The sequence below is a fragment of the Charadrius vociferus genome, unplaced genomic scaffold, assembly GCF_000708025.1.
Source record: "Charadrius vociferus isolate BGI_N301 unplaced genomic scaffold, ASM70802v2 scaffold325, whole genome shotgun sequence".
Lineage (NCBI taxonomy): Eukaryota > Metazoa > Chordata > Aves > Charadriiformes > Charadriidae > Charadrius > Charadrius vociferus.
The window spans coordinates 2,801,022-2,826,760 of record NW_009648526.1 but is presented as its reverse complement, the minus strand read 5'-3'; the positions used below and the strand labels follow the sequence as shown (position 1 = coordinate 2,826,760).

The 25,739-nt window shown below is 38.0% G+C and overlaps 1 protein-coding gene across 1 annotated transcript in view; it reads right to left on the bottom strand.

Annotated features, from left to right (window-relative positions):
• The window catches only part of TCF12 (transcription factor 12), a 168,248-nt gene that overhangs the window by 114,340 nt on the left and 28,169 nt on the right, over positions 1-25,739 (bottom strand). The window contains exon 2 of the mRNA XM_009885736.1: positions 10,275-10,348. Within this exon, the coding sequence (XP_009884038.1) occupies positions 10,275-10,348 (74 nt within the window). The remainder of the gene's footprint in view (positions 1-10,274; positions 10,349-25,739) is intronic.

Here is a 25,739-nt window from a genome sequence, read left to right as displayed (position 1 = left end):
CCTCACCCTTTTGCTTCCACTTCAAAAACATAAAACTATTGTCCATTAGTCATTATGTTATGAAGTCACACCAGGATTTGTCCATGCATTACCAAAACTCTACTCCTGACCCACTCAAGTTGTGGGGGGTTTGATTTTGTTTTAAAAAAGCACAACATCCTATTTCCACTTCAGGGTAAAATTGGAAAAATGAGGGAGACGCTGTAACTACATGGCACACAATGTTCCCGTGCCTTTATTGACTTCATGGAATAACTTCTTCCTGTACTGTTAACTACTCCATAGCATTTTATTTGCTCAAGTCCACTAAACTGGAGAAAATGGGCTTTCTTTCCTTGTTTCTCCTCCCTTATCCCTAAGCCCTATCCTACACAAGTCCCTGGGAACAGACCAAAATCAGACCCAGTTGTGGCTCTTAACCAAGCTGCCAGATCAGTAAGTGAGTATTTGCATTTTAGCAACTTACAATATAGCTCAATTATCTCCTTTAAACTCAAGACATTAAAATTCCACTAAAGTGAATGTTTTACTTCACAGTTTGACATGGCTACAGACCAAAAGATTAAATGTAACGAATGCTGTTTCCGATTCCTTGAGTTTTATAGTTTGGCTGACCCTAGCTAACAACTATTAATTGTTTAAAACTCAGGAATACTGAGGTCCCTTCCAAGCTGAATTTGGCTACAATCCTATGATTCAAGCAACAGTCATCTAAATGACTAATGTGTAAATGAACAACAGTGCATCTACTGATGAAATCCACTTTAATTTGGATTATCTGCCTCTCCAAACTAATCAGAGTTCAAAAGACGAGCAAGAGGGAAAAAACACAAGGTGTGTGTGGGGAACAGAGAAGCAGGGAGCGAAAGCAAGACACAGAGAGACAGACAGACCAACCCAGAGCGGCCGACTTCACCCATGAACATGGTGGTGAGTCAGTGGCTGAAGATTAGACAAGAGGCTCTGGGCAATAGCCATACCAAGGTGTCCCAGCTAATTTAAAAGATTATGGATTATGTGATCACGTATGTTTCCAGAAATAAGCAGCCATTTTGTTTTGGAAAGAGTATTTTCAGTCATTGAATCTATGTATTTGTCAATGGCTCCGAGAGGAAAGACTGCAGAGCTAAAACCTGGCTGGGTCTACTGAGCACAAGGATCAGGAAGAACCTTGCAAAAATGAAAGTAAGAGAAAAATTAATCCAGAGAAGAATACTCTCCCTTTTTGCCTTGAGGATCACCTGCGCTATCTTCATTTATCGCATCTGACCGCCAAGAAACATCACATTGTCACAGGTCATGGTACAACTCCATTTAAATCACTAACGGTCTTGCAGCAAACAGTTGGGAACAAAGTTGTTTCCAAACAGCGATGAATATGATTTTATAAAATATTCACCTGAGAAGAACAGAGAAAGACACAGCAAGACAGCAAAATGTATACGTTCCCAAGTATACTTCTGCGCTTCTTCAGTGCTTGTTTGCCAAAGATCTACATGGCTGTATTTAGTACTTCATACAATTTGAATAATTTTGTCTGAAAATACAGAACTTCCAATCAACCCTACATGAACAAAACAAGTCTGAAAACTTACTTTCAAGTTATTTATACACAGACTATTAGCTTGGATGCTGCAATTGCAACTGGACCGTATTTTGTAATTCTATGGAACAGAGATGTGCACAGAGACTGTTCTGTGAGGGAACAGTGAATTACGGGATAAGTTACTTTGTGGCTGAACATAATTAATCAACAATGTATAAGCCTCCCATCAAACCACAAATAAATCCAACCAACTGGCATTATGATCAAAAACTAAAATGAAAAGCAGCTTCCTCAATAACCAAATCTTTTCTAATACAACCACTAATAAATGCATCCAGCAACCTGCTTCTGTGGTGTAACAGCACCAACATCCTCTGTAAGGACAACATGCAGGTCTGGCACAGGTCAAACAGAAAATTACCTGAACATTCTAAACGAGGGAAAATGCCAGGGATGATGGGGGTGGGGGGGAATGGAGCAGACAGACAATGATGGGAGACACCCCATGCTCCTTATACCATTTCATCCATATTAGTGCCCGTTGCCTGCTACAATCCAAAAGCTGAAAGCCCGAGCTGAAGACCCATCTGAAACAAACACCTGGAACGCCTGGAAACAAACACCTCTCCCCTCCACAGGGTCCCTGCGTGGCATCTCCCAGCCCGCTGAGAACAGGCAGTACTTCAACCCCATCCTGCTTTACTGCACAAGAAACTTGTGTAATACTCATTAAACAGAGGCATGAATGCAGTTAGCTGATGGACATCACCCAACTGCACCAGAAACAGGGAGCTGTACACTTTCCAGTTTCAATTCTGATTCCCTTTCACTATCAGCAAGTTTTAACCTTCCCGTACAATATCCTAAAGACAGAAATGTAGCTTGATACATTACTTGGTCACCTGCTACATGGGGGGAAAGGGGGAAGCAGACAGCACTACCCCAGATTTCAGGTATTATTGGGAAAAGTCCAGAGAGCTTTCACAAGTACCCTCCAAGTGTCACCATAAGCTTTGTGCTTTATAAGCTTCGTAGCTTATTTCCACATATCAAGTTGAAACAGATGAAAACTATGTGTGCAGGAATGGAATATGAGAACAACTGAAAACATGATTTGTGTATTTGTTTTTTAACCTGGTAGAGCTTTGGAAGGGGAAGAGGGAGGTAACACATGGAACAAGGAATCTATTTTGTAATAATTACAATTTTCTCCAGTTCTAAATCCAGTTCCAGGAAGTTAACTTAGCGAATGATGAAGCCGATTTTAAACAGCTAAACCCAATGGCCAATTACAGCTCTCTAAACTCTTCTGAGACAAATATCAACATGATATGTAATGGTACAATTTCCTGGGAGCATGGAAAACTAATTTGTGAACAGATTCCAATGCTCATTTCAATATGATAGATAGCTGCAATTAAAAAAAAAAAAAAACAAAAACAAAACACAAAACAAACCACGACACCAAACAAAAAAAGCCCCCCACTTTTCCAATATAGCTCATATGACTAAAACCAGATTTTTCTAGCTCTTATCTAAGCTATAAACCAGGAAAGAAAATACTACAGGTATAGCCAACATACTAACAATAAATGCTTAAAGACAAAACTTAAAAACTTAACACATTCAGAACTTAAATATCAGAACTTGCTTTGAAAAACGCTGCCCATAAATCAAATTACAAAGTAAGCTGCATTAGAGAAAGTGCCCTGTGCACTGAATACGGGATATTTAATTTTGGCTTTGATTTCACACTGAATCATCTGCTTACTTATAGAATACATCAGAAAAAGCAAATAACCAGCAGAAGAATCACCAAATAACCTCCCTCCCCCGCAAAAAACAAAACCAAAAAAAACCAAACCAAAACCAAAGGACAAAGAGGACACAAATATGACAGACTTGATAACACTTACTGTATTTCTGTGTCCCTCTTGTCTTGTTTTGCTATTTAACAGCTTCCTTTCTTGTTATGTACCTGAGATTAAGAGGTATAAAATACTATTTCAAAACCTGCTATCTCGTTACTATTGTTTGACTTCTTTGCAAATTAAAAGTACTACTGGTGGTAGAGGTGGAAAGAATAGCTTGGGCATATCGTATTCTGGGTTCCAATTAACGTCTGAGTATTTTACACACCACAGAGGGCACAACCTGTTGACTGATGCTCCAAAACCATCTAAATCTAGCAGTGGTATCTTGATCAGTTCAACTCTGGCTTCAAATAGATATATAGCAGAGTTATGTAAATGAAAAGGAGGATAAACTGCATATTCGGTAGTGAAACCAGATTCTATGTTACATCAGGTCAAAATACACACTCACAGCTTTTACTGCAGTATACATGCTGGAAGATAAAACACCCACAGTTCAGATTTTGGAAGAAAAATACCTCAGCTAATTTATGCTAAATTTTTAATAGTTAAAATTATTATGTCTGTGTATATAAAAAGGCTACGCAGCAAGGAAATGTCTTACAAAAATTATTTTTAGATTTGCATGATCTGGAGACAGCAATCTAAATGGATGAAAAACTAACTTGCTTCTTTTCTTGCAAAGACACGTTACAACAAAATCAAAACAATGAAAGAAAACCTCACAGAGCATTATTCTTCAACAAGTAAAAGAGATCATTAGCCATGCTGCAATAAAAACTACGGTAGAAAAATGTTGAATTGAAAGTCAATGTTTACCCCCAAAAAAATTATTATACCAATTTGTTGCTAGGTTATGAGCATAAATTACAACTCCCAAATAAAGCGGGAAAGCTAAAACGTTTGGAAGCATCTCCAACTGGAAGACAAAACTTTCAAGTGCCGTAGGGCAATATATTACTGTGCAGCAAACATGCTACTCAGTTCAAGTACCTCAGAATTTGCTTCAAAGCACTCAACAGAGCAAGGCTTTCCAAAAGCAGCTTAACAGTCCTCTGTACCACACACCAAGAGCCAACTACCCTTCCAATGCAAGGGATTCTGAACACACGCAAAAACATCTCCAGCTCTGTATCGCTCAGACGAGGCGGGGACTTGCATACATTATCCAGAAGATATTCACGGAAAAGCCACTTGTGTTGCACACACAGAAGTAAAAGCAAGATTGGAGAGTGGAAAGAAAAAACAGCGCCACAACAGACGGAAAATTTTGACACAGTATTGTATATGGACTACACTATAATCATTCAATAAGGGCCACCATCAGCACTTTGTAGAATTCCACTGACTTGCTAATTACCATTCCTGAATTATTCCCCTAAAACCCAAAGTTTTCCTACTCCCCCCCCCAACAGATGTATTTTCAAACGATTCATTTTTCTAACAAAACATTTGGCCTATGCAAAAGAGATTTTGCACACATAAGTCACAAATGTCTCAATTTGTGCCTTTGCACAAATTTAACATTGTCACAGCCAATTCTAATACAAATATCCACTGCTCTTTCAGTGTTAGAACACTATTTAACGTTATCAGGTAATGAAAAAACAAGGCTCATATAGGACTTTCTCAAGCCTGCAGGGATTCTCAGCCTTCAATATTATTTCAAAACACTACCTAAATAAGAGTATTTTAGCTTTTAATAAGGTATTACCAGAGACTCTTAAAATAAACTGCAATGGGATATGAGAGAAGGAACTTCTGTGAATTAATTATTGATCAAGCAATTAAAATACATAAACAAACAGCCCAGCCCGAGCACAGGGATATGTGTCCAGTTTTCACAGTGAAAGGAAGTTACCAATGTGTTTTCCCTGCCTTCCCAAAAAACTGTACTCAGACCAACGTTCTTCAAAAACTCCATAAATAGGTCAAAAACACTGGGTGAACAGAGACGTAGTAAAGTTTGCTGATAACAAAAATAATCGTAACTACTGCAGAGTTGTAAAGCAAGTTGTCCGTGAAATTGGCAATAAAACAGCAGATAAAATTTGGTGTAAATAAATACAAAAAGAAACGCTAAAAGATAACTCAATGTCATAACAATGTGGTAACTACTGTACAATGTAAGAAAAACTATCTTATATTTTTCTACACAGTTTTTGAAACAATATCACTTCAGAGCCCAGCAACAGTCAAAAAATGCAAGACAGTAATGAGTAACAAAGGAATAGAGAATGAAAGTATCATTATGTCATGCAGAAATTGTTGGTATACCCTCACCTTGACTAGTGCATGCAGCCATAATCACCCTAACTCTTAAGTTACACAGAAGAAGCAGAAAGATTCAGAGAACAGCCCCAAGAACTAACCACAGGTTAGGACAAGCTACTATACAAGACGACACCAATAGATTACGACTCTTCAATTTGGTTGAGAAAAGGAGAGACATACACGTGGCATGTAAATAAAGATGTTTGTGAAAAAGGAAATAAAATTATGAAGTACATCAGTAACAACCAATCATTACTATTCAGAACACAGGAACATGGTGGAAATCAGTTAAATCACTTAAGACAAAAACATCCATATTTTTGCCACAAAACACTTGTAATTATTGCCAAAACTTATCAAAGTCAGAAAAATTCACAACTCACAGAGAACAAGTCCACCAATGGCTATAAGAACAACGTCCAAAAGGTCAACTCTGCCCAGGAGATCTCCTAAACCCGTAAGTGCTGGGCTTTGCTGGGAGAGTATGACACTATAGGCAGCAAAATATTTGTCCTATACTTGCACTCCTTCCTTCAGCATCATTGCTGGACATAACCAGACCATCAATACTGACCTGCATCTTCGGCAGGAGTTGGGAAAGGAAGATCTTTAGCCTTTCTTCCACCATCTTATTTAATTAGCCTTTAATACATATATACTTATCTATTGCCAAATTCCAATTCTATTTATTTGAAAATTGCTTACCTTCGTGTGCCTTTGGAAATTCCAGCCAATACTGTACTGGGCCAACAGTTTAAAATTCTTAAATAATTTGAGCACTGCATTGTGATCTTTGCAGGCAAATTCCAGTAGCGGGCCACACAGAGATTTAAAAACAACAAAGAAACAAAAAAAACCCCAAACACACCACACAAGAGAAAAAGAGTAAGCAGTACCTCTTGAGGTTTCAACTTTTCTATGTCTGTGGAGAGGTCTGTGCTTTTTCCATGAAGACTGCCATTTTCCTGTAAACAGGCAAGCAGTAAGAACAATTAGGACAAGAATAACATTCTATTTTGAAATTACGGGGAAAAAGCACTGGATTTTGAAGTTAAAGTTGAATACGTAGGACAATTATAATTTATTTAAACTCTGTATGTTAATCACCACAAGGAATAACCTAGGAATGTAAAAGGCTAAGTGAAACATTTGCCCAGCCTCTTGAGAAACTCTGAGCTACAGTCTTACGATAGAGACCCACATACTCCTTTTAGCTCTTCCTCAGAGCGATCTGATCTGGCAGCCTATGAAGTAGTAGTCAGAACTTCTCAATTCCGAACCACTAGTATAACGTGTCTCATTAGCTCAAGGAAAACCAAAAAAAAAAAGACCGTACATCTTACCCAAAATTTATGCATGCAAACTTCATTTAGACTGGTAAATGAAGTCCAGTGCTTTTCCAGCAATTTCAATGCAGAAGAGAACTTCCTTTGTTCTACTTTTTTTTTCAGAAGAACATGGCCATGGGATGAATTAATTTGTGCCTCTTAACCATTACTAATTCTATCTACAGACAATATATATTTCTAACATTCATCACTTTTTTTTGGAAAAACATGAGAACAAAGTTTTCCTGTAAAAGGAATTCAGTTTTCTTTAAAAGAAAACTGTTGTCATTTCAATGACATCCCAGACAACCATTCTTTATTGCTTCACGCAAGGCCTCTATAGAAAGCTGGTTTTTCCCCGCCTCCCACTATCAAACTTCTTAGGTGTATTGAAGAACGTAGATTTTTGCCAGGTCATCAGCCAAACCCTCTGAATTCCTTTGGATAGCCACTTCACGTCGATTCTGCATAATATCTACCCCGACGCTGTGGGACAGGCCTTGCTTACTCCTCAGCACATGAAGATACTACGTAAAACCAAGGAGATGCATGGGTTTTGTAATCTTTCAAAGCCTAGTACCAGAGGCTGATGTCTCCTGAGACAGCCGAACCACACGGGGATCTCAGGAAAACCTACACCTACCAGCATCCACCACCTGGTCAGTGATCCCATCAGGAGCTGCTGCAGTACTGATGCTCTGGGACTGCGGAGTCAACAGCTCGCAGTTAACCTGACCCCATGGAGAAATTTCATGAGCAGCCTAATGTCATGTTCTATGCTAACATCAGACTTGCTCTTAAATTTCTATCATTTAGCAGGTTTTCAAAAAAGAAAGTTAGTGTAGGAAGACATTTGTAGAAATATTCAACTTACAATAATGTTTCACTAGAATTTAGGAATATTGGGTGTTTTTTTCCCCTCGTGATTTCTGCTGCCTTTAGACAAAAAAAATCCCCTATCAAAGAAAAGAAAACTTTACCACCTCAACACTACAGGAACAAATGTTTTGGTTTTTGTTTTTAAGGAGAAGGCAAAGCATACAAAACACTGTGTTGGGAGACAGAGAGAAGAGGTGAATCTGATTATTTCAATTTCAGTTTATAAATCAGGAGAGTTTGTATACAAGTATTCAGTCTTCTCCTGTTCTACATTTTATGCTGATGCACACTATGCCATACTACAAAATCATTAAATACAGCCACAAATACAAGTAGAGAAATAAATCTACAGCATTGACTACCAATTCTCTAACTAAACACTTTATAACGTATTTAGGTTGAATTAAGAAAGATGTATTAAAACAGTATGCTCCAGTTTAAACAAAAATGAACATATCTTTAAAAAAAAAAACAACAAAAAAAATCATCCACAAGTAGTAAATAACTGGTGCTTCAGAATGAACTCTCAGTATCATCTCAAATTACTAGCATGCAAGAGAAAAAAATCCTCTGCACTTAGCCAGCAGAGGAAGAAACACTTGAATAACATTCTGGGGATAGATTCCATCAACTCTTAGCAATATATTCGGTTTGGCTAGAGTCCAACTCCCTTTAACTAAAACTGTCCTAATAGAAATTATGATTGTTTGCTGGGAGGATAAATTTCTTTTTTTCTTTCTGTCTCACCCCCCCTTTTTTTTTTTTTCTTTTTAAATAGAAACTAGTTGTAAGTCCAAGTTACAATTGCTGGGGAGAGAGGGACACCTGACACATATAAGAATTTAACATCTCTTTTTCCTGAAGCCTTCCATAGGAATTGAGACAAACCTACATATACCTTTGCTTTACTTAATAATACACCCAAATAGCACCAACCTCTTCCTACGATTCTAACTTCTGGTATACCTCTGTTAGAGCATGAACATCTGCCTTTATTACCAACTTTAGGGTATAATGGTATAATTTATGAAGGGTTTGACTCTTGACTGGTGTTTAAAATTTCCTAGTCATGATCCTCAGTTACAATAAATATAAAAACAAACAAAACCAACCAACCCAAAAAGACCAATACACCAGGCACCCTGACTTTACATTACTGGAATGTTAGCTGGCTGATCCTCTAACATAAAAGAATATGTGATTAATATAACCACATAGCCGATGAACCACAAGCTCCAGTTAGGTCAGCTTAACTCATGATTGATTAAAATTGGTTAGCAACATCATAAATGAGTGTCAAAACACCAAACACCTAAAACAAGAACATGAGTTACTTAAAGCTGCGTAATAAGATTCCATTTCAAATGTAGAAAAGGCATCTAAAGGCTAGGCTTCATGCCTCAAATTATGCAGGTTGTTTTAAAAAAATGCCTAATTTCTATGTTGCACAGAAGTACTTCTGCAACCCATACAGTTCTTCTATCTTTTTGTTATAATTTATTTACCACAGATCAATGAAAAAATTAGGCCTTCGTGATAAATCTTTCTAATGCTCTCTTCCCAAGTCCAAGAGAGGTTTTAACGCTATCCAGTGAGCTGGACAAGACCTTGCAGCCTGCCCACTTCATTCCACAGCAAGAGAAAGCTGCAAAGGTGCAAGAGCCAACACAGCACTCTGGCTCAAGAGTACTGACAGCAAATTATTTAGATTAGGCCCTTCAGTGATGCTGTGTATTTCTAGCAATTAATTCATTAGATACTCAGCTCATTGGCTTTTTAGGGAGTATATATTCATACAAAGAAAAATGAGTAGATGAAAGGGAATGTGATTTATTAAGAGGAAAGCTTGCTTTTGACCATTTCGTTGGGTTTTAAAAAGGCAATGTTATTTTAGGATATTACATACTATCAAAAACCTTTAGTTCAGTAAGTAGGATGGATGAAGCTGCAATGGGAACAGGAGGAAGGTATTTAAAAAGAGAAGCCTCTCTCAAACATCGTATCACAGCACGTACTATAGCTGGCTAATGTTAATGAAGAGACAAGCGTTCCCTACACTTTGCCAATAAATATGCTCCTGAATAAGTAACATGACTTCTATTTTCATTTTCTGACCATAACGTAAATAAATCACACACTTATAATTCAAGTAGAGTTATGTACAGGTTTTTTTCATGAATTCTTAACCTATATATTTTTAGCCTTAGAAATCTCATCACTATTGCAGCATACCAAAGTCATTAAAGCCTCCAAAAGATGCTAACCTGTGTATTTAAAGGAGCTCACCCTTCAAAAACATTGCCAAATCATCTGCCGATTTTCACTGTACATTCCCATAAACTTTCACTATGAATTATTATGTGGGAACCTTACCCTTGAAGATTCATACGAAGGACTTGGCTGACCGCTTGTTCCCCAGGATGTGGCACCTGTTCGCTCATCCATACCTAGCAATAAAAAGAAAAATACAGGCCTGTAAGAAAAGACAGCAAAAGCATAATGTTCTCTGATGCAACCTGAAAGCAAATTCATCTGCTTCCATATGCTTAAAGCAGGATTTCTAAAAACAAAACTTAAGATGAACAGTTTCCGTGTTAATGAAGCTAGCTACAAAGCAACCTACTCATTTAGACACCTGCAGCTGCTGAAAACAGGAGCATAAAAAGTCAAGAAGATTTGCCAGTCTGCAGTGTCTGTCCTACCCAATCCATCAGAAATTAGCATGAGTAACAAAACAAGCACAACGATGTTATCCAGGCTTTTTGCACAGCCTGATTTATCCTGCATCTTAAGCACTGAATATTACAGCACATACTGTGAAACGTATACTTGTTATCTACCCTTTGCGCTCATGTCTTGCTTAAGTATTGTAAATTGTGTGAAATGATTTCCCCTACCCAGTCTTTACATGACATGCAAGATATTTTAGCATAAGGGGGGAAAAAGGCAAGACAGACTGGTTCTATTTCAATGGCTTAAAAAAAACCCACCCCACTGACACTTCTGGTGTCTGCCCTGCTAAAAGAGGAATCTTTAACTCTGTAACGGTTCTTTTAGAATCAGTTCCCTTTATGCAAATCCAGGTTACAGCTCAAAAGAGAAAGGGGAAGGAAAAAAGGAGGAGATCTTTAAACTCAGTATCAGAGCATATATCCCCTGTATTATCTAGCCAACAATTAGAAATATTGTTGCCAACACCTTCTCCAATTACTTTCCATTCAAAGTTAATTGGTCAAGCCACCTTTAAACCACATTCCAAAACAACTAATTGCACAAGTACCTGAATTCCTATAACCAATTCATTTATATAGGATAAGGTTACTATCCTAGTAATTGGGTTCCTGATTATCTGTATCACAACGTGGGATTTTTTTAGCAGGTGGAACAATTCTGTCCTAAATTGCAGACTTCCATGCACTTTGTCCTACAAAACACAACTCATTAGCTCCCTGTCACCCAAACTTCTCTCATAGAGTTTTGATATAGAGCATAAATTCTTTATGTGACATATAGTATAAACTATTTATGAAGCTTTATAAGTCATAATTTATAAATACAAACTGTCACAATTTATAAATAAGAGCTGAGTGCAAGCTACTCCATACAACCATCCCTAAACCCTAACTTAATATTGCAAATATAAAATTTTCATGCATATTGCTCAGACCGGCCATACTACAGAATAAAATGCAAGGAAATACTGTAAGCAACTACAACGGAGTAACAGTATTCAAATCATGATTTCATGTTTTATGAAGCTACAAAATACTGGTTTGACAAAGACAGTGTGCAGAAGGCACGTTAAACTGAAAGTGCAGTACAATCACCCAGATAAACTGTAGACACCTTTTGTGTACTGCAGGAAAGATCCTCAAGGCTGGAGAACGCTCTGAAAATTCCAACCCACCACCACATTGAGCCAGCAGCTTGTGGAAGTTTGCTGCGTTCTGCAGCTGACGGCATTGTTGTTGTTTCCTTGTAACTGATCCAGGAGCTGAGTAAAAAGTCGTGGCTGGCACTGACAAAGGCAAAAGTAATCTTTTGGCACAATTGACTCTTTTCTGCCAGGAACAACAGCACTAGTAATCCAGTGATTATCATAACAACTCTTCCATTGCTTTAGTTTCAAAAGAAAGGGGGGCTGAGGGAGAGCAGGACTTTGTCTTACTGCAAGACAAAGTCTAAGACACAGTACATTATATCAACCCATTTAGGAAATATGTCAGTAGATCACGGTTATGCATAGAGTGTTTGGATGCATGACCCCTCATCAGTAAAACATGTTACTCATTTCAAAATTTGAGTCAGTGGGACATAAGGGCTCATGTTAAGGTTCTGCTAAATCAGCACATGTATGGCTAAAAATTCTCGTATTTTAATTCTACCACTTGAATTATGCAAATAAATTGTTTAAAGAAACCACTCTAAAAGAAATTGTGATAGCTTAAGATGAAGAGGAAGACTAATTTCTAAACGGTTCCCAGAATTCTTTCTTCTAAAAAAAGCCCAGAACAGTTAGCTAGAGTAGCCAGGAGTATCAACACGCTTCCTTTTTTCTGCCAGGTGCCTTTTTCCTTTTTCATGCAGCACCTTTTTCTTTGCTTACAAGCTCAAAACAGGCTGTCATCTAGACCTACCGTTTATTCGGAACTCATGCCTGAGGCACAGGCATTCACACTTCAGAAGCTCCTTGAAGGCTACAAGGAAGAACTTCATATGCTGCAGACAGACCCTGGCACTCTGACTTACTGCTGCTGGACATCTGGATTTGACTTGGCCCGACACCCCTGCTGCCCTCGGTCCCCACCAACACTGCACACGCTAAATGAGGGAGAACCGGCTGGCTAGCAACGCTCACCCAGCAAATTTGCCACGTGTCTACACTGGTGTTCAACAAATCTGCTCTGGTTTGTACACTGGTGGTTTTTCCACCCATGACAGATGAAAACCCACCAAATGCTGCAAGAGACAAAGACCCAGACAGACTCCAGCAGGCTGGGCACAACCAACCAACTTTAATACAGCCCAAGGTAACTCTATGTGAGTGAGCCAGGAGCATAGATGGGAGGAGAGCCTGAAGTGGGGAACAACACATAGGAAGAAAGTACACAGCATCATCTGTGGTGATAAATTCAATAAAGTCTCAAAGCTAAAGTGTCATCCAAAGGCTTCAGGTGTTCTCCTGGGAAACACAAAACAGAATGGAGGAAATAGGGGGATCACCACCTCCATCACCTCCCTTCCACAAGGAAACGAGGTGTCCAATTCCAGTACCCATGAATTCATCACGGGTGTTAAAGGGCGCAGGAAAAGCTGTGACAGTTAGCACAGCACTAAAAAACACACTGCACAGGGAAAGGCTGCAGTATCTCAATCTGTTTAAGCAATGCAAAAGAGGGGGAAATTCAACAACTGCATGTTAAAAAGGTCTAGTAACACAGACACGTGCAGTCAGGCAGACTGAAGTATAATGAGGTTCTACCCCCACTGCCTTTTTTTAGTAGGCATTGAGGATGGAAAGTAATTGAAATGACTCATGAGTTGATTTCATAGTTCTCACTCAAAATCCACTACTTCTATAGTGGATAGCGGATACGCTGCAGTTTAGCTAGGAAGTAATTGATAAATTTGATCCTTGTTCGCGCAGATGGAGCTAGCAGCCTGTGGCTGGTGTGGCTCCCACAGCAACCCCCAGGCACTCCCCACCGCTGTCCCGGGCAGCCCTGGCCCTCCCCCGCCACCCAGACAGGGCATGGCACACAACTGGGACCCACCACGCCACAGGAAAGGCTGGGGGTCCTCACCAGCCTCGGGAAGGTCAGGCCAAGCAGGCAGGAGGACACTTTCTGCCTTTATGCACTGAATTCTAAAAATGTTTTTCTTAATGGCACTTTTAAGATGGTGCTGTGAGCATTTCAAGGTCTTCTGGAAGAAAAGCTGAAGAAACCTCTTGCCTCACTACTTCAACTCATTTATTCATTCTGAAGAAACAGGTCCAAACATCCATCTAATAAAAAAATTGGATCTTAAAAATCAAGCTGAAATGAAAATTGTTGTTCTTGTTGGTATAAGACAAAGACGACCATATTTAAAACTTATTTCAAGACACACAGGCTCTAATGTTCGTGTAAACAAGATAATATACTTTATAGGGTTACCATCTGCTATGATGTTGATCAAATAAATGATTTGACAAAAAAAAGAAAAAAATCACATTGCAGATTGTTATACTAGGTACTCAAGGTATGAGTTTCTATCTTTTATAGCTTCTTTATCTGATTTTGTTTCAGTAATGATATTCCTTCAGATAAGATTCAACAACTGAAATCAATTGCAAAAAAACCTAGAGCAAAACCCATAACAGCATTGACTGTATTTTGCATCTTAGACATCCAAACAAATCAATCTACCATTAGACCCTATATTACAAAGGTCTATTGTGAAGTATGACACAATTTATTACCTAAAATTATATTTCAGGTCTAGACTTTCTAGTAAGAGGACACAATAAGAAATATTATTTGATGGAGAAATACTATCACAATTAAAAATTTTAAATTTCAATAGGTTAAGACTAGTTCTCAGCCTCTTCTTGTTGATTCCAAACAGAAACTATTTCTCATTTTATAGTAGAGTTAATATTTTTAAGAACGTAATAAAATCATTTATATTCTAACAAAGAACCTGAAATTTGCAAGTCAGATAAACAACTAAAGGCACGGTATAGTTCCACACATTTATTACTGGGGGAGTGGGGGGAAAAGACTCAAAACCAAAAGCAGTTTTGACAATAGATGTCATGCGGTGGGCTTAAAATATACAAAGCTAAGGGCATTAATCAAATTGAGAAGAGAAATGAAACCCAGGCAACCTATCAACAGTCTAACCACTGAAGTGCCATTGGGATAAATTCAGATGCAACTTTATAATTAGATAGAAGACAAACCACTTTCATTTCAAACTACATAAATAGAGGGCCTTCTCTGCACCCACCCTCCGCCCCCATAGGAAAGGCAAGGGGAAGTAGTTCAAGCACGGAAAAAGAAAGAAAAAAAATAAATCATTAGAAATGTCAAATCTCAATCCACAGTGTTTCTTGGAGAACGTACCAATTGCCTTACAGCACACGGATACCAAGTTCCCACCATCCCCCTGGATCAAAAAGGAGAGTGTTGTCCCCCGCCAGGTAACAGAATTGCTTATTAGAGGCACCAGTGAGAGAAGCAGAGCACTATCCCCTTTTGCTCTGCAGAAGATTAATGGAAGTGCTACAGATACGGCACAGAAACACTATCTTGAGTCAGAGTGGTCTGGAACAAACTCTGGACTCCACAATTCCTTCGGGAAACTTCCCAAGATAATTTTTTTAAATTGCCTGATGCTGCTCACTCTACTCCTGGTACTGAACCACCAAGTCACAGATTGAAGAGTTAACTCATCGTGTGGTCTAAAAGTGAGGTTTCTCCTGGCCTGAACTGTTAGTTTCAATATCCATCCCCACCTGCCCAGTCAGGTTTATAACCACGAGAGTTGAGGTTGTTAACCACCAGCCTCTAACGGCAGACATTTAAAAGTGCAAAGAAGCGCTGCAGGGATTGAAGCCACTGGTTGTCTCAATTATTACCCATAGAACACTAGCTTCCATTTGAATATTTTTCTTTCCAAAGATCAGTTTGTAAGATGGATTTGAAATATCAACAGTGATTATTAATAGTAGTAAATAAATTACTTTGAATGTTTGAAACACTGTTTATCCTGGAGAATCCCAGAGCACCATTATCTGACATAGCAGTGAATAAACACCCACTATGCCAGTTATTGTGGATATTATTTTAAGAATAGGCAATAAGATATGCTATAAAAGTTAATTTTATCCCCAGAATAAGCAATCACAATTAAAACTTCAGTAGAACTAAATTATTCAAATAATTAGCATCGACACGCATTAAAAATTAGTTGTAATCTAACACGTATCAGCAAATTGAATCCTCTCTTAACAGAAAGCTGTTTAAAACCTATACTTTCATACAGAAAGCTATTTGCAAGAACAGCATTTTCTCGGGTCAGAATACAACTCCGGGGTGCACACCTGAAGAACGTTTTCTAACACAACAAAATACTTACATTATATAAAGTGAGAAAAAAATGGAAAAAAAAATCATGGTGGTTCAGGAAAATTAATTAAAAGCTTTAATTTGTTTTAACATTGTGTATTTACATCAAAAGTCAGTACCGGTAATACAGTTCCTGTATAACTATCAAGTATGTTTTAGATGTTTCCACTCATTACCTAAATAGAATTTGCTATTAAACAAACAAAAAAAAAGGCAATTACTACTTTCAACTTAATTTCACAAACAATCCTATTCATTTCTTGTAGTAAGGCCCATGTATTCCCTAAGAACACCACCACTAGGTTATTAATTCCTGTAAGAGCAGCGCTCTTACAGAAATGTCAGAAGTTACCTACTTCTCCCTCCTCGTATTCCCTACTTCCTGGGCTCTAAATCACATCACCAAACACACCAAGTGACCTGGCATGACCTGCACACTTTAAATACAATGCAACCTGCTCAAAATAAAATTGGAACTGGCATTTCCCACCCAAACTGTACCAAACCAGAAAACTGCACATTGCTACACCCACCTTGCCAGAAAAAGTACATCAGGTACAGTTCAAAGAAGAGAGTATATTTACAATACCGTATGCAATATGCTGCATGCAATAGATTTGTTATCTATATATGTTTATTCAGACAGTTCAAGCATAAGCTAATGACAAAAACTGTAAAACTTAGCATTTAAACTGGGTTTGGTTTGTGTGTTTTGTTTTTTTTTTAAAAAAAAAAAGCGCAATTTCCTCACAAATCCACAGAAGTGCTCAGAGCACTACACAGTAAAGCTATTTTTTGCCCCTGAAAAAAAAACAACCAAACCAAACAAAACCTTTAATACAAGCTTTAATATTACTCTTCCACCCAATTTAAGGTTAAAATTCTAAAAGAAAAAATTAAATGCTGATCTTTGTGGATTATATCCTGTATATAAATAATATTTACTGTGCAGACACAGAGTATATTTTGAAACCTCCCCGATTACAAATGTGAATAAAGCAAACCAGATTAAAGATCAAGCCTTTAGCAGGGATAGAACGCAGAGCTTTTATTCACATGCAAACACACACACAATTAAACTGCTATTAAATTGCATCATGCTGCTTATTCTCCTCTCTGTATTGAGCCAAAGTATCAAAATGAACAGCTCTACCTAGCAAGTATCACCCCTGCAACATGAGGTATCGTAATAATCCATTCTACTGGCAAATTTTCCTGTGGTTACTTCAGTTATGACTCAACAGCTTTATATAACCACACACTTTAAAAATATATATTTATATATACACCAATTCAAGGCCAGTGTCACAAGACTGCACGCACCAGGCCAAAAATATTCAAATATAGCCTCACGGTCACCAGCTACTGTTACCAACTGTATTACAACAGTGCAGAAGCCTGCCAAGCCAGGCACCACAACACAATGCAATCTGAGGTACACAGTGTGGCACTGAGGCACCAACTCTCACCAGCAAAGAAAACACTGCAAGTCTCACAGCTTTGCTAACAATGTGTCTAAAAATGTTATGAAAAAGAGCTTTCGGTCATTTACTGTATCACAAGGTGTCCAGCAAATTTTGACCCTCTTGAAAACAAACTCCTAGATCAACCTGAGGTCCGTATCCTTTCACAGTGTTGACAATGATCATGCATCTTTCTACACATACAATTAAAATTATCTAATTGCGACAAATTAAAAGTACTTTGCTGATACTTAGAAGATCATCAATGCATTAATTGACACTCAAACCTTTCAAGAAAGAGACCTTCTGACATACTAAGGAGGGCGGGCAGAGGGAAAAAAAAAAAAAGAGCTGAAAAAATACATTTGTGAGAAACATCATGTATTTTGAATTTCTGAGTTCATGTAGGTGAACCAGAGGAGAAATAAAGCATCAGACAAAAACCTTGTATCTTAGTGAGCCAGGATTTTGAACTTTAAGTAAAATGGCAAGTATAGCATACAGTATAACCAAGGAAATGCCAATGCAATCCCACATTTACACTTCTACGACTGGAAACAAAGATATTTACAGATATGCAGTCAAGATCACAGAATTCTGAGTCTGATCTTCAGAAGATATAGACCAAGCCATTTCCTAAAAGCATGTGGAAAAAACCCTGTATTTTGCTAAGGTACATAGTATCTCTGTATCAGATTTTTGGCTACCCTACACTACTGAAATGTAAAGTCTATCTATTAACAGCAGCATGGAATCTCACATTAAAACAACGATATACTAACAACATACGTTTTTCATAAAACAAAGCATATAGAATACAAAGAACTTTGAAAGGTTTTCAGGTTTACCTCTAGACAGGCTTATCATGAAAAAGATTTCTTACAGTGACTTGATCTAAAGAGCACTTCTAACAGGACTGAACTCTCATTACTGAACAAAGCAGAAGTTACACATCAGGGGTTGTGTGAACATAAGTTCTTCGGAAGAGAATTCTGGCTTTTTCAATTCAGCTGGGGAAAAGCGCCTATTATAAGAACATGTCAGCATTAAACATCATCTTTTAACTCTAAAAACAAAGTTTATCTGTTCAGTATTTAAACAGGGGAGAATGCTTAATGGATAAATGCAAGCACTGCACATATGTTCATCTCAGCCAGGGATGTGGTAGGCTAGCTCTAAGTTACATGTGAAAAAAAAAAAAGAATAAATATAGCAAATGTTGACTTAGGTAATTATTACAACCTGGCTCACTTATCTCTCTCCTCTTTTGCCAAAAATCAAGAAACCCTCCATATTTCTTCATTTTCAGCCAAGAAAGATGCTTTTGCAAGGCTGGGGCTTCATCAGCCCTGCAGTATTGCCCTGCAGCCCAATGAAGCGCCCTGCTGGTTTGCCCAAGGGAAAGATAGCACCTATTCCCTCAGTAATACAGCTGCCTAGAGCAAAATGTGTTTTCTTTGATTATTTTAGGCAAATTTTAGGAGAAAAAAACAGGTTTAAAGTAAACGATTAAAAATTTTCAAGAAGTATGTCTACCTGCATTTATACAGCCGCGAATTTGAGCGGATGGAAGTTAGCATTAGCCTGCAGTATCAAGGATTACTTTTTCCAGTGTACATTTTGCACTGACTAGTGCTTCCCCCTCCATAAGCTAGCGGGAATGTAGTAAAGCTCTTGCCAGATGTTCTCCTTTTGCGGAGGCCCAAAACCAACAGTTCTCAATAATTCCATTACTTCCAAAAGTCATAGCCAGAATCCAGTCTGAAAAAAAGATGGAGATCTGGCACAGCCTGCGCTGCCAACAGGGCTCTCAGACACCTTAAAATAAAACCCCAACAAACAAAAAATCTTCAAGAAACCTTTCCTCAACATTGAGACACTTCTTCCAACCACTTCTTTGACAGAGATTTTATTGGCATTTTTGAGTCCCATTCTCAAAGTAAGAAAACTTGACGTTCTCTGTCAAAGGAGAGAAGTCTGTTTTTGAATTTCCCAGATATCATTAAATCTGCCCAAATATTTGCTGACTGTAGCTCCTCGCTGCCTGGGCTGTTAGCTGCCTGCTGAGTCAGGCAGGCAGGCTTTGTGTTGACAGCTCCCTTGGCGTGAGTGGCAGTAAATGATGGTGTGCCCGCAACGCTGGGAAGCTGATACGATACAGCTCAGCCTCCTACAGCAACAAACTAGGTGGAAGGAAGATCGCTGCCTGATGATAATGGGCCTTGCACTAATGCAGAGCAGTACTGCAGCAACTGAGATGTCTGAGAACGCCGAGTTTACCTTCGATCCCCCAAAACGCTCGTTTCTGTTCATAAGGTGTTTCCACTCTTTCTCTTTATTCAAAAGAAAGGCTGTTCCTCCCACTGAACCAAGATGTCTCGCCACGCTCACTGAAGGAGGAAGTTGCCTGACGCTTGTCTTCACTAGCTTCTTCCTTCATAAGCAAAAGCTATTAGCTGACCTACTAATTTCTGCTGCACTTCAGGATCATCCATGTTTTAACACTCTTCTGCAACTAAATCCACGTTGTTACATCTTATAAGCCCAGAAAGATTACCTTCCAACAACAAAATTGTACCTTTACATGATCAGTAACACTGAAGTAACAACTTGGAGCAGTCAAGACTCCCTGTTCAGCACTATGGTATTTAAATGCTGAAGAACAACAGTTTAACATTGACTAACTTAGCAGAAACATCCAACTATTCTGAAAAGAACTTAAAGTAGTATCACACTGACTAAAAAAATAACTTGTTTTTCTATTCCAGAAAATAACTACTAAATCTGGCAGAATCTGGGTCTGGTGGAAATGAGTCCAGAAATAGCTACGTTTGCCAGCAAAGATGTCAAGATTTCTCCAACTTTACTTCATAACCAAAAGAAAGACTTTCTTTTCCTGTTTAAAGACTTTGCTGCTCTTCCTTCTATTTCTTCTGCTAGCTTTTCATTTAATACTCCATAGTCTGGTTGGGCTGCACAACATTTCTCCTTGGCATAAATCCTAAATATCACACTTCTAATAGAAATGTGAGTTTTCAATGCCTTTCTTGTAACAAGTGTTACATGAGCTAAAACACTCTTAATAAAATGCACTTAGAAACCATACACACTTCAGAAGCAGAACTTTGATGGAAAAGTTAGAACTGGAATTTATATTCAAGTAACCCCATTTTAAATTGCCTTCAATCTCTAACAACATTACAGCTGGAACTGACATACCTGTTGCTGTTAACAAAGTCCACTCGTGCCTGCTTTTTTTTTTTTTTTACTTCTTTTTTTAAATGAGGACAAGTTGCACTTTGAATAAACAAAAAAAAATTGCTGCTGCTTCTCAAAGTATGCTGTTACAGCAGTTCTGTAGGTTATGGGTAGAAAACGCTGAAAGCCAAATAAAACGCAGTAGACAGTGTTTCTGTGGTGAAAAGCACCCTTACCTGGTAATTAGCCTTCCTACAATAATAACAGTAATAAACACTTCCAAACATTAACCTGAATAGTCTGTAGTCAAAAAGCAAGCAGCAATGAGTAACTACTTATTTTTAAAAAATTCCTCCTCCCAGGATGTTTTCAAAGTCTCTCCTTCTACAAAAGCATCAAATAGCCTCCCAACTTCATTCCTATAAAATTTACACCTTAAAATTAAGAACAGATTTCTAGGCATACTTAGTGAGAACACAGAGGCTAATGATTTTACAGTAAAATCAGGACAAATAGTGTAAGTTTAGTATAACAGGTGAGTAAGACCAGGCGTAAGGACACTAAACCCCTGCAGTCCCCAGCGAGCAGAGCGAGTGCCCGCTGCCTTGCCAGCCCCGCCGCCAGCAGAGCCCTCGGCCAACACGCAGCAGTACAGCATCTCCGCACGCGGAGTAAGCCTGCGGACAGGCAAGCAACATTTACCGACTCCTCACAAGGGATTTTGATACAGGAACCATTGCCAGAAAACAGCTTCTGAGTCCAGTTTTCTGTATGCAAACACAAGCCCGTCTTCCTCACAGCTAAGGGCTGGCTGCCACGCTGCTTCCCTTGGCTGTCCCCGCTGCCCAGAGCCCAGCTCTTCGCTCCTCCTCCCTCAGACCAGCACCAGCGATTTCTAGGGTCCTGCAGTAAACCAGAGCAGGAAGAAACTAGTAGAAAACGGAACCATAAAAAAAATCCCTTGTTGGTTTCTGGCCAAATTAGCTCACAGAAGTATTTCACTACCGGGCCAGAGCACCACCAGTGCTGGCAGAAAGGAAAGGAAGAGCACCAGTACCAGACAAGGCCAATGTCAGGGTTGCGCGAAGGGCCAGGGAAGCCAGCCCATCACTTCCCAAGCACTCACTAGCTCTGTATTTTGGGAAGGGGGGGCGGGGAGGAATCTACTTAGAGACTACTGGCTTTATTGGACCATTGATACTATGCCAGTGTGTGAGAACATTAACTGAATAAATGCATGTTTGATTACATCAAACACAAATAAGCTTCATAAAATCTTAAAAATATCAAATCTGCTCAGTGTTAGGGTAGAAACAGGTTACCAGGAAGTTCAACACTACCAGAAAACTCACACACTTTATCCCTCACTTGCTAGAATTTTAGTCAAAATTTAGAGGAAGAGTAAATTACTTCAAAGTAAATGGCAACAAAACCCAAGAGTTTTCCTTCTCTCTCTTCCTTCTGTAATTAAAAGGACAAAAAGTAAGAATCTTTTTAAAAATATTTTGAAGTACACTTTGAATTCTAGCCAAAACAAGTCTTGGGTTCCACATGCCAAATAAGTTGCTTCTATAAACTACTATTGCCTATTTTCTCTTTTGTATTTTAGAATCTTAAGCACTGCCAAAACAAGCCAATTTAAACACATTGCCCCTCTGGGTGGTGACTTTAAGTTTAAATTTTGTTGGCCTTAAATCCTGCATTCAGTTCTCTTTGTGTTACTGCTTTTAGCTCTGGCAACAGCTTTCAGCTTCATTTTGTACTTTAGTTTTTCATACTCCAACACTCCAATACAATGAAGTTTGTATAAGCGCCGAGCTTTGCTCAGCCACTAAAAATGTTACCATTTATAAGGATTATCAAATCATTTCAACAGAAGAGACTCTTCACATTCTGTTAAATACGTAAAACAACAAAATTAAAAAACAGTTTCTGCCTTTTTGAAAGATACAACCATGACTCAGTATTTGGGAAAGAATTTCTTATGTTCTAATCACAAAAATATTATTACCCTTCAATATACTATCGCTTAATTTTTTTCCAGATCACACTTTGTGAAAGGGTAATGAGGCATCAATTGTCTCTTCACATCCCAATTTATATGTGAAGGATTACTGACATGGGTTCAGAAGCAAACCATCGACCTTCCTTCCCAGACGTAAGAGAGCACTCTGAAAACTCACACGTGTAATAGGGCAATTCAGAATAAACATCACATACAGCTCCACAACACATGTTCACATGCACTAAAAATGCAGAGCGCATTCCTTTAGAAAAGGCTGGCCCACATACTTTTAAGAAAATTAAGAAATACTTGTAAATTGAGGTGAATTCATAACTAAACACTCTTCACCTGACTTCAAACAAACATGCAATGCTCATGTAACTGAAGGGCTATACTGGACGACGTTCATGTCCTTTTCTGCCCATTCCAGACGCATGTGGGATTTCCCTGACAGCCAGACCAACACAAGTACTTTATTGAATTTCTCACAAGTGATATGAAAGCGCAATGAATAAAACAAACGTACATTAAGGCACCTTGCAGGACGCATGTGAAACAAACATAAAAATTCGAGTACAAAGAGGTCCAGTAGCAATTCTGTTCCACTTCACTGCACATATCTTAAGATGTAAAGCTTAAATTTAAAAGGCCACACAAAGGACGTAACCATGACATCACTCAGGTGTGTACATATTTTTAAAATATGTTTGGACTTTAAAGAAAAAAAAATCTGTGTACATCAGCAATTACAACATCAACTTTACATCAGAGAATACAGTTTATTATTAGGATTTTTTCCCTTGCTTGGCTTTTCTTATAAAAAAGCAAAAAAATAAATCTGAAGCCACTTCATTTTGCATTTTCAAGTTCACTGTTGAATTTTTAAACATCAGGGGCATAACTTGCCTTGAGTAAGATATATATTCTTAACCAATTATCAAGAAACCGTAACATTGTACATTCTTCAGCCCCTAAGAGCTCTTTAGCCTAGTTCTCATTTTCCTGAAGGACTCAGAATGTACTGTTATCTAAATGCTGAATCTATTATGGGAGAAACAAGAGAAAACTAAAAAAACCCCTATGAAATATTACACTAAAAGGAAAATATAATAACAGATTTTTAAAAAAAAAGCATGGAGAAACAATCTATACCTGCTTTTATTAAAAAAAGGTTCAAAGTTAACAAAAAGTTCACACATGTTGGGACCTCTTAAGATCTGTGAAGCCTTTAAGTTATCCGAGGACTAATTAGGTTTTTAAGAAGTCTTAAAAAACTAACACACCCTATTCATACAGAATTTCAATTGAATATAGGTTCTTAACTCTTCCATTGTAAAACCAGAGTTTAGTACTTCTCAAAAGATTCCAAAAATACAGATGAAGCTAAGCCACTTCATCTTATTTTCCATCAAGAATAAAGTACATTTGAAGCCAAAACCCTATACTCGCTGCACTCAATTAAATCCAGAGTAATGCCATCTATAATGCTAGTTACAGACCAGTAAGAGAAGAATCTGATGTGGCACCTCTATTGATCTAATATTGCACTGAACACTTTTTCTATCAAGAGTCAATTACATCTCCTTCACACCCACATCCCTCATTCTAACACAAGGTTTACAAGACTTTGTTAAATCATAATAATACATTTTCTGCTGAACAGAAAATACAAAAATTATAGAAGGAAACATCTGTATTTCATACAGGTCTATCAAACTCAACATTTGGCCTAAGAAAAGTAGTAACTACAATTACAGCAGTATCATTATTTTGCGCATGCCATCTTTTACACAAGAAAATCCACTCCAAGCCATTCTTAAAACAGTTCCAAAATTAGAAGTCTGTACCTGCAGCAATCTTAAGGCTGTTACGCTTCCAGACCACAGCCAGTTCATAGCAGGGCTGATTAGCTCAATCACAGCACCTTGTTAACAGCAGCTGAGAGCTCCAAACCGCATCTAAATCACATCAAGCAACTGAAAGCACAGGCAAAAGTATTTTATCCTCAAACCATCAAGGATACTAAAATAAAAAAGGATGAATAATCTACAGAAGTTCATGAGTTAACTACAACCCGATGATACATAATGCTTGCACAGACAGCACATATTTCAACAACAAAAAGAAGTATTTAGAATAAGTCTAGAAATCAACTTCATGAACGCTCTTAAGTTATAGAATACTTTTAACATTCTGTCTGAACTTAGTGATTGTAAATATGGTTATAGCACAAAAAAAAGTTATGGGGGTGGGAGGCAATATGCTGTTGATGAGAAATAGGAGGGAATAAGAGCTAAATGCTCTAGCTAGGTTTTCACTAGCTTTTTCTTTGACCCTTGATGTTGTCAGCTTCATTGGAAAGGAAAAATCTCTCTGTAGGATTTATTTTGTTGACTTTTCAAAAGCAATAGAAGTAATTCAAGGCCACCAGCAACCTAAAGAGGAAGAATGAACCACCTGTAGAGGTCAGTATTCTAAAATCATATTTTGCTTCAAAAATGAAGCAAAGTATGTCAAATTCTCTATTTTATAATTTTTCGCTGATTAATCCAATGTGGAGGCACATGAAAACAAACAAAAGTCCTGAACTGGTTCATCACAGGAGTAGTACTTGAATAAAACTGGTTTTCTATGGCAAAAGAGAGCCACCACTGTGAATAACTGTTTAATGAATTTAATGTCAAGAATTTCTATAGAGAATTGCTTTGGAAAATGAGTACAGAGATGTCACAGTCTACTTTCAAATTTAAATACAAAGTTTTCTATATTAAATCAAATGATAAAATTACTTCCCAGACCACAGAGTTTTGCTCAACTCAAATCATGAAATGTATATGCTATAGTAAAGGTCTTTCTGGAAGACAGAAATACATGCTCAAACACAGTTCACAATTTTAAAATACATACCACACAATAATTCAAATCTCTTCTACTAGATCACGAAAATGAGTTAGATATAAAAGAACACACGTATTATTAATATGCTATAAGGTGAAAAGGATCATGAGAATTCCAATCATTTTATCTTTTCTCTGAAAGTGTATGAGACACACACCAG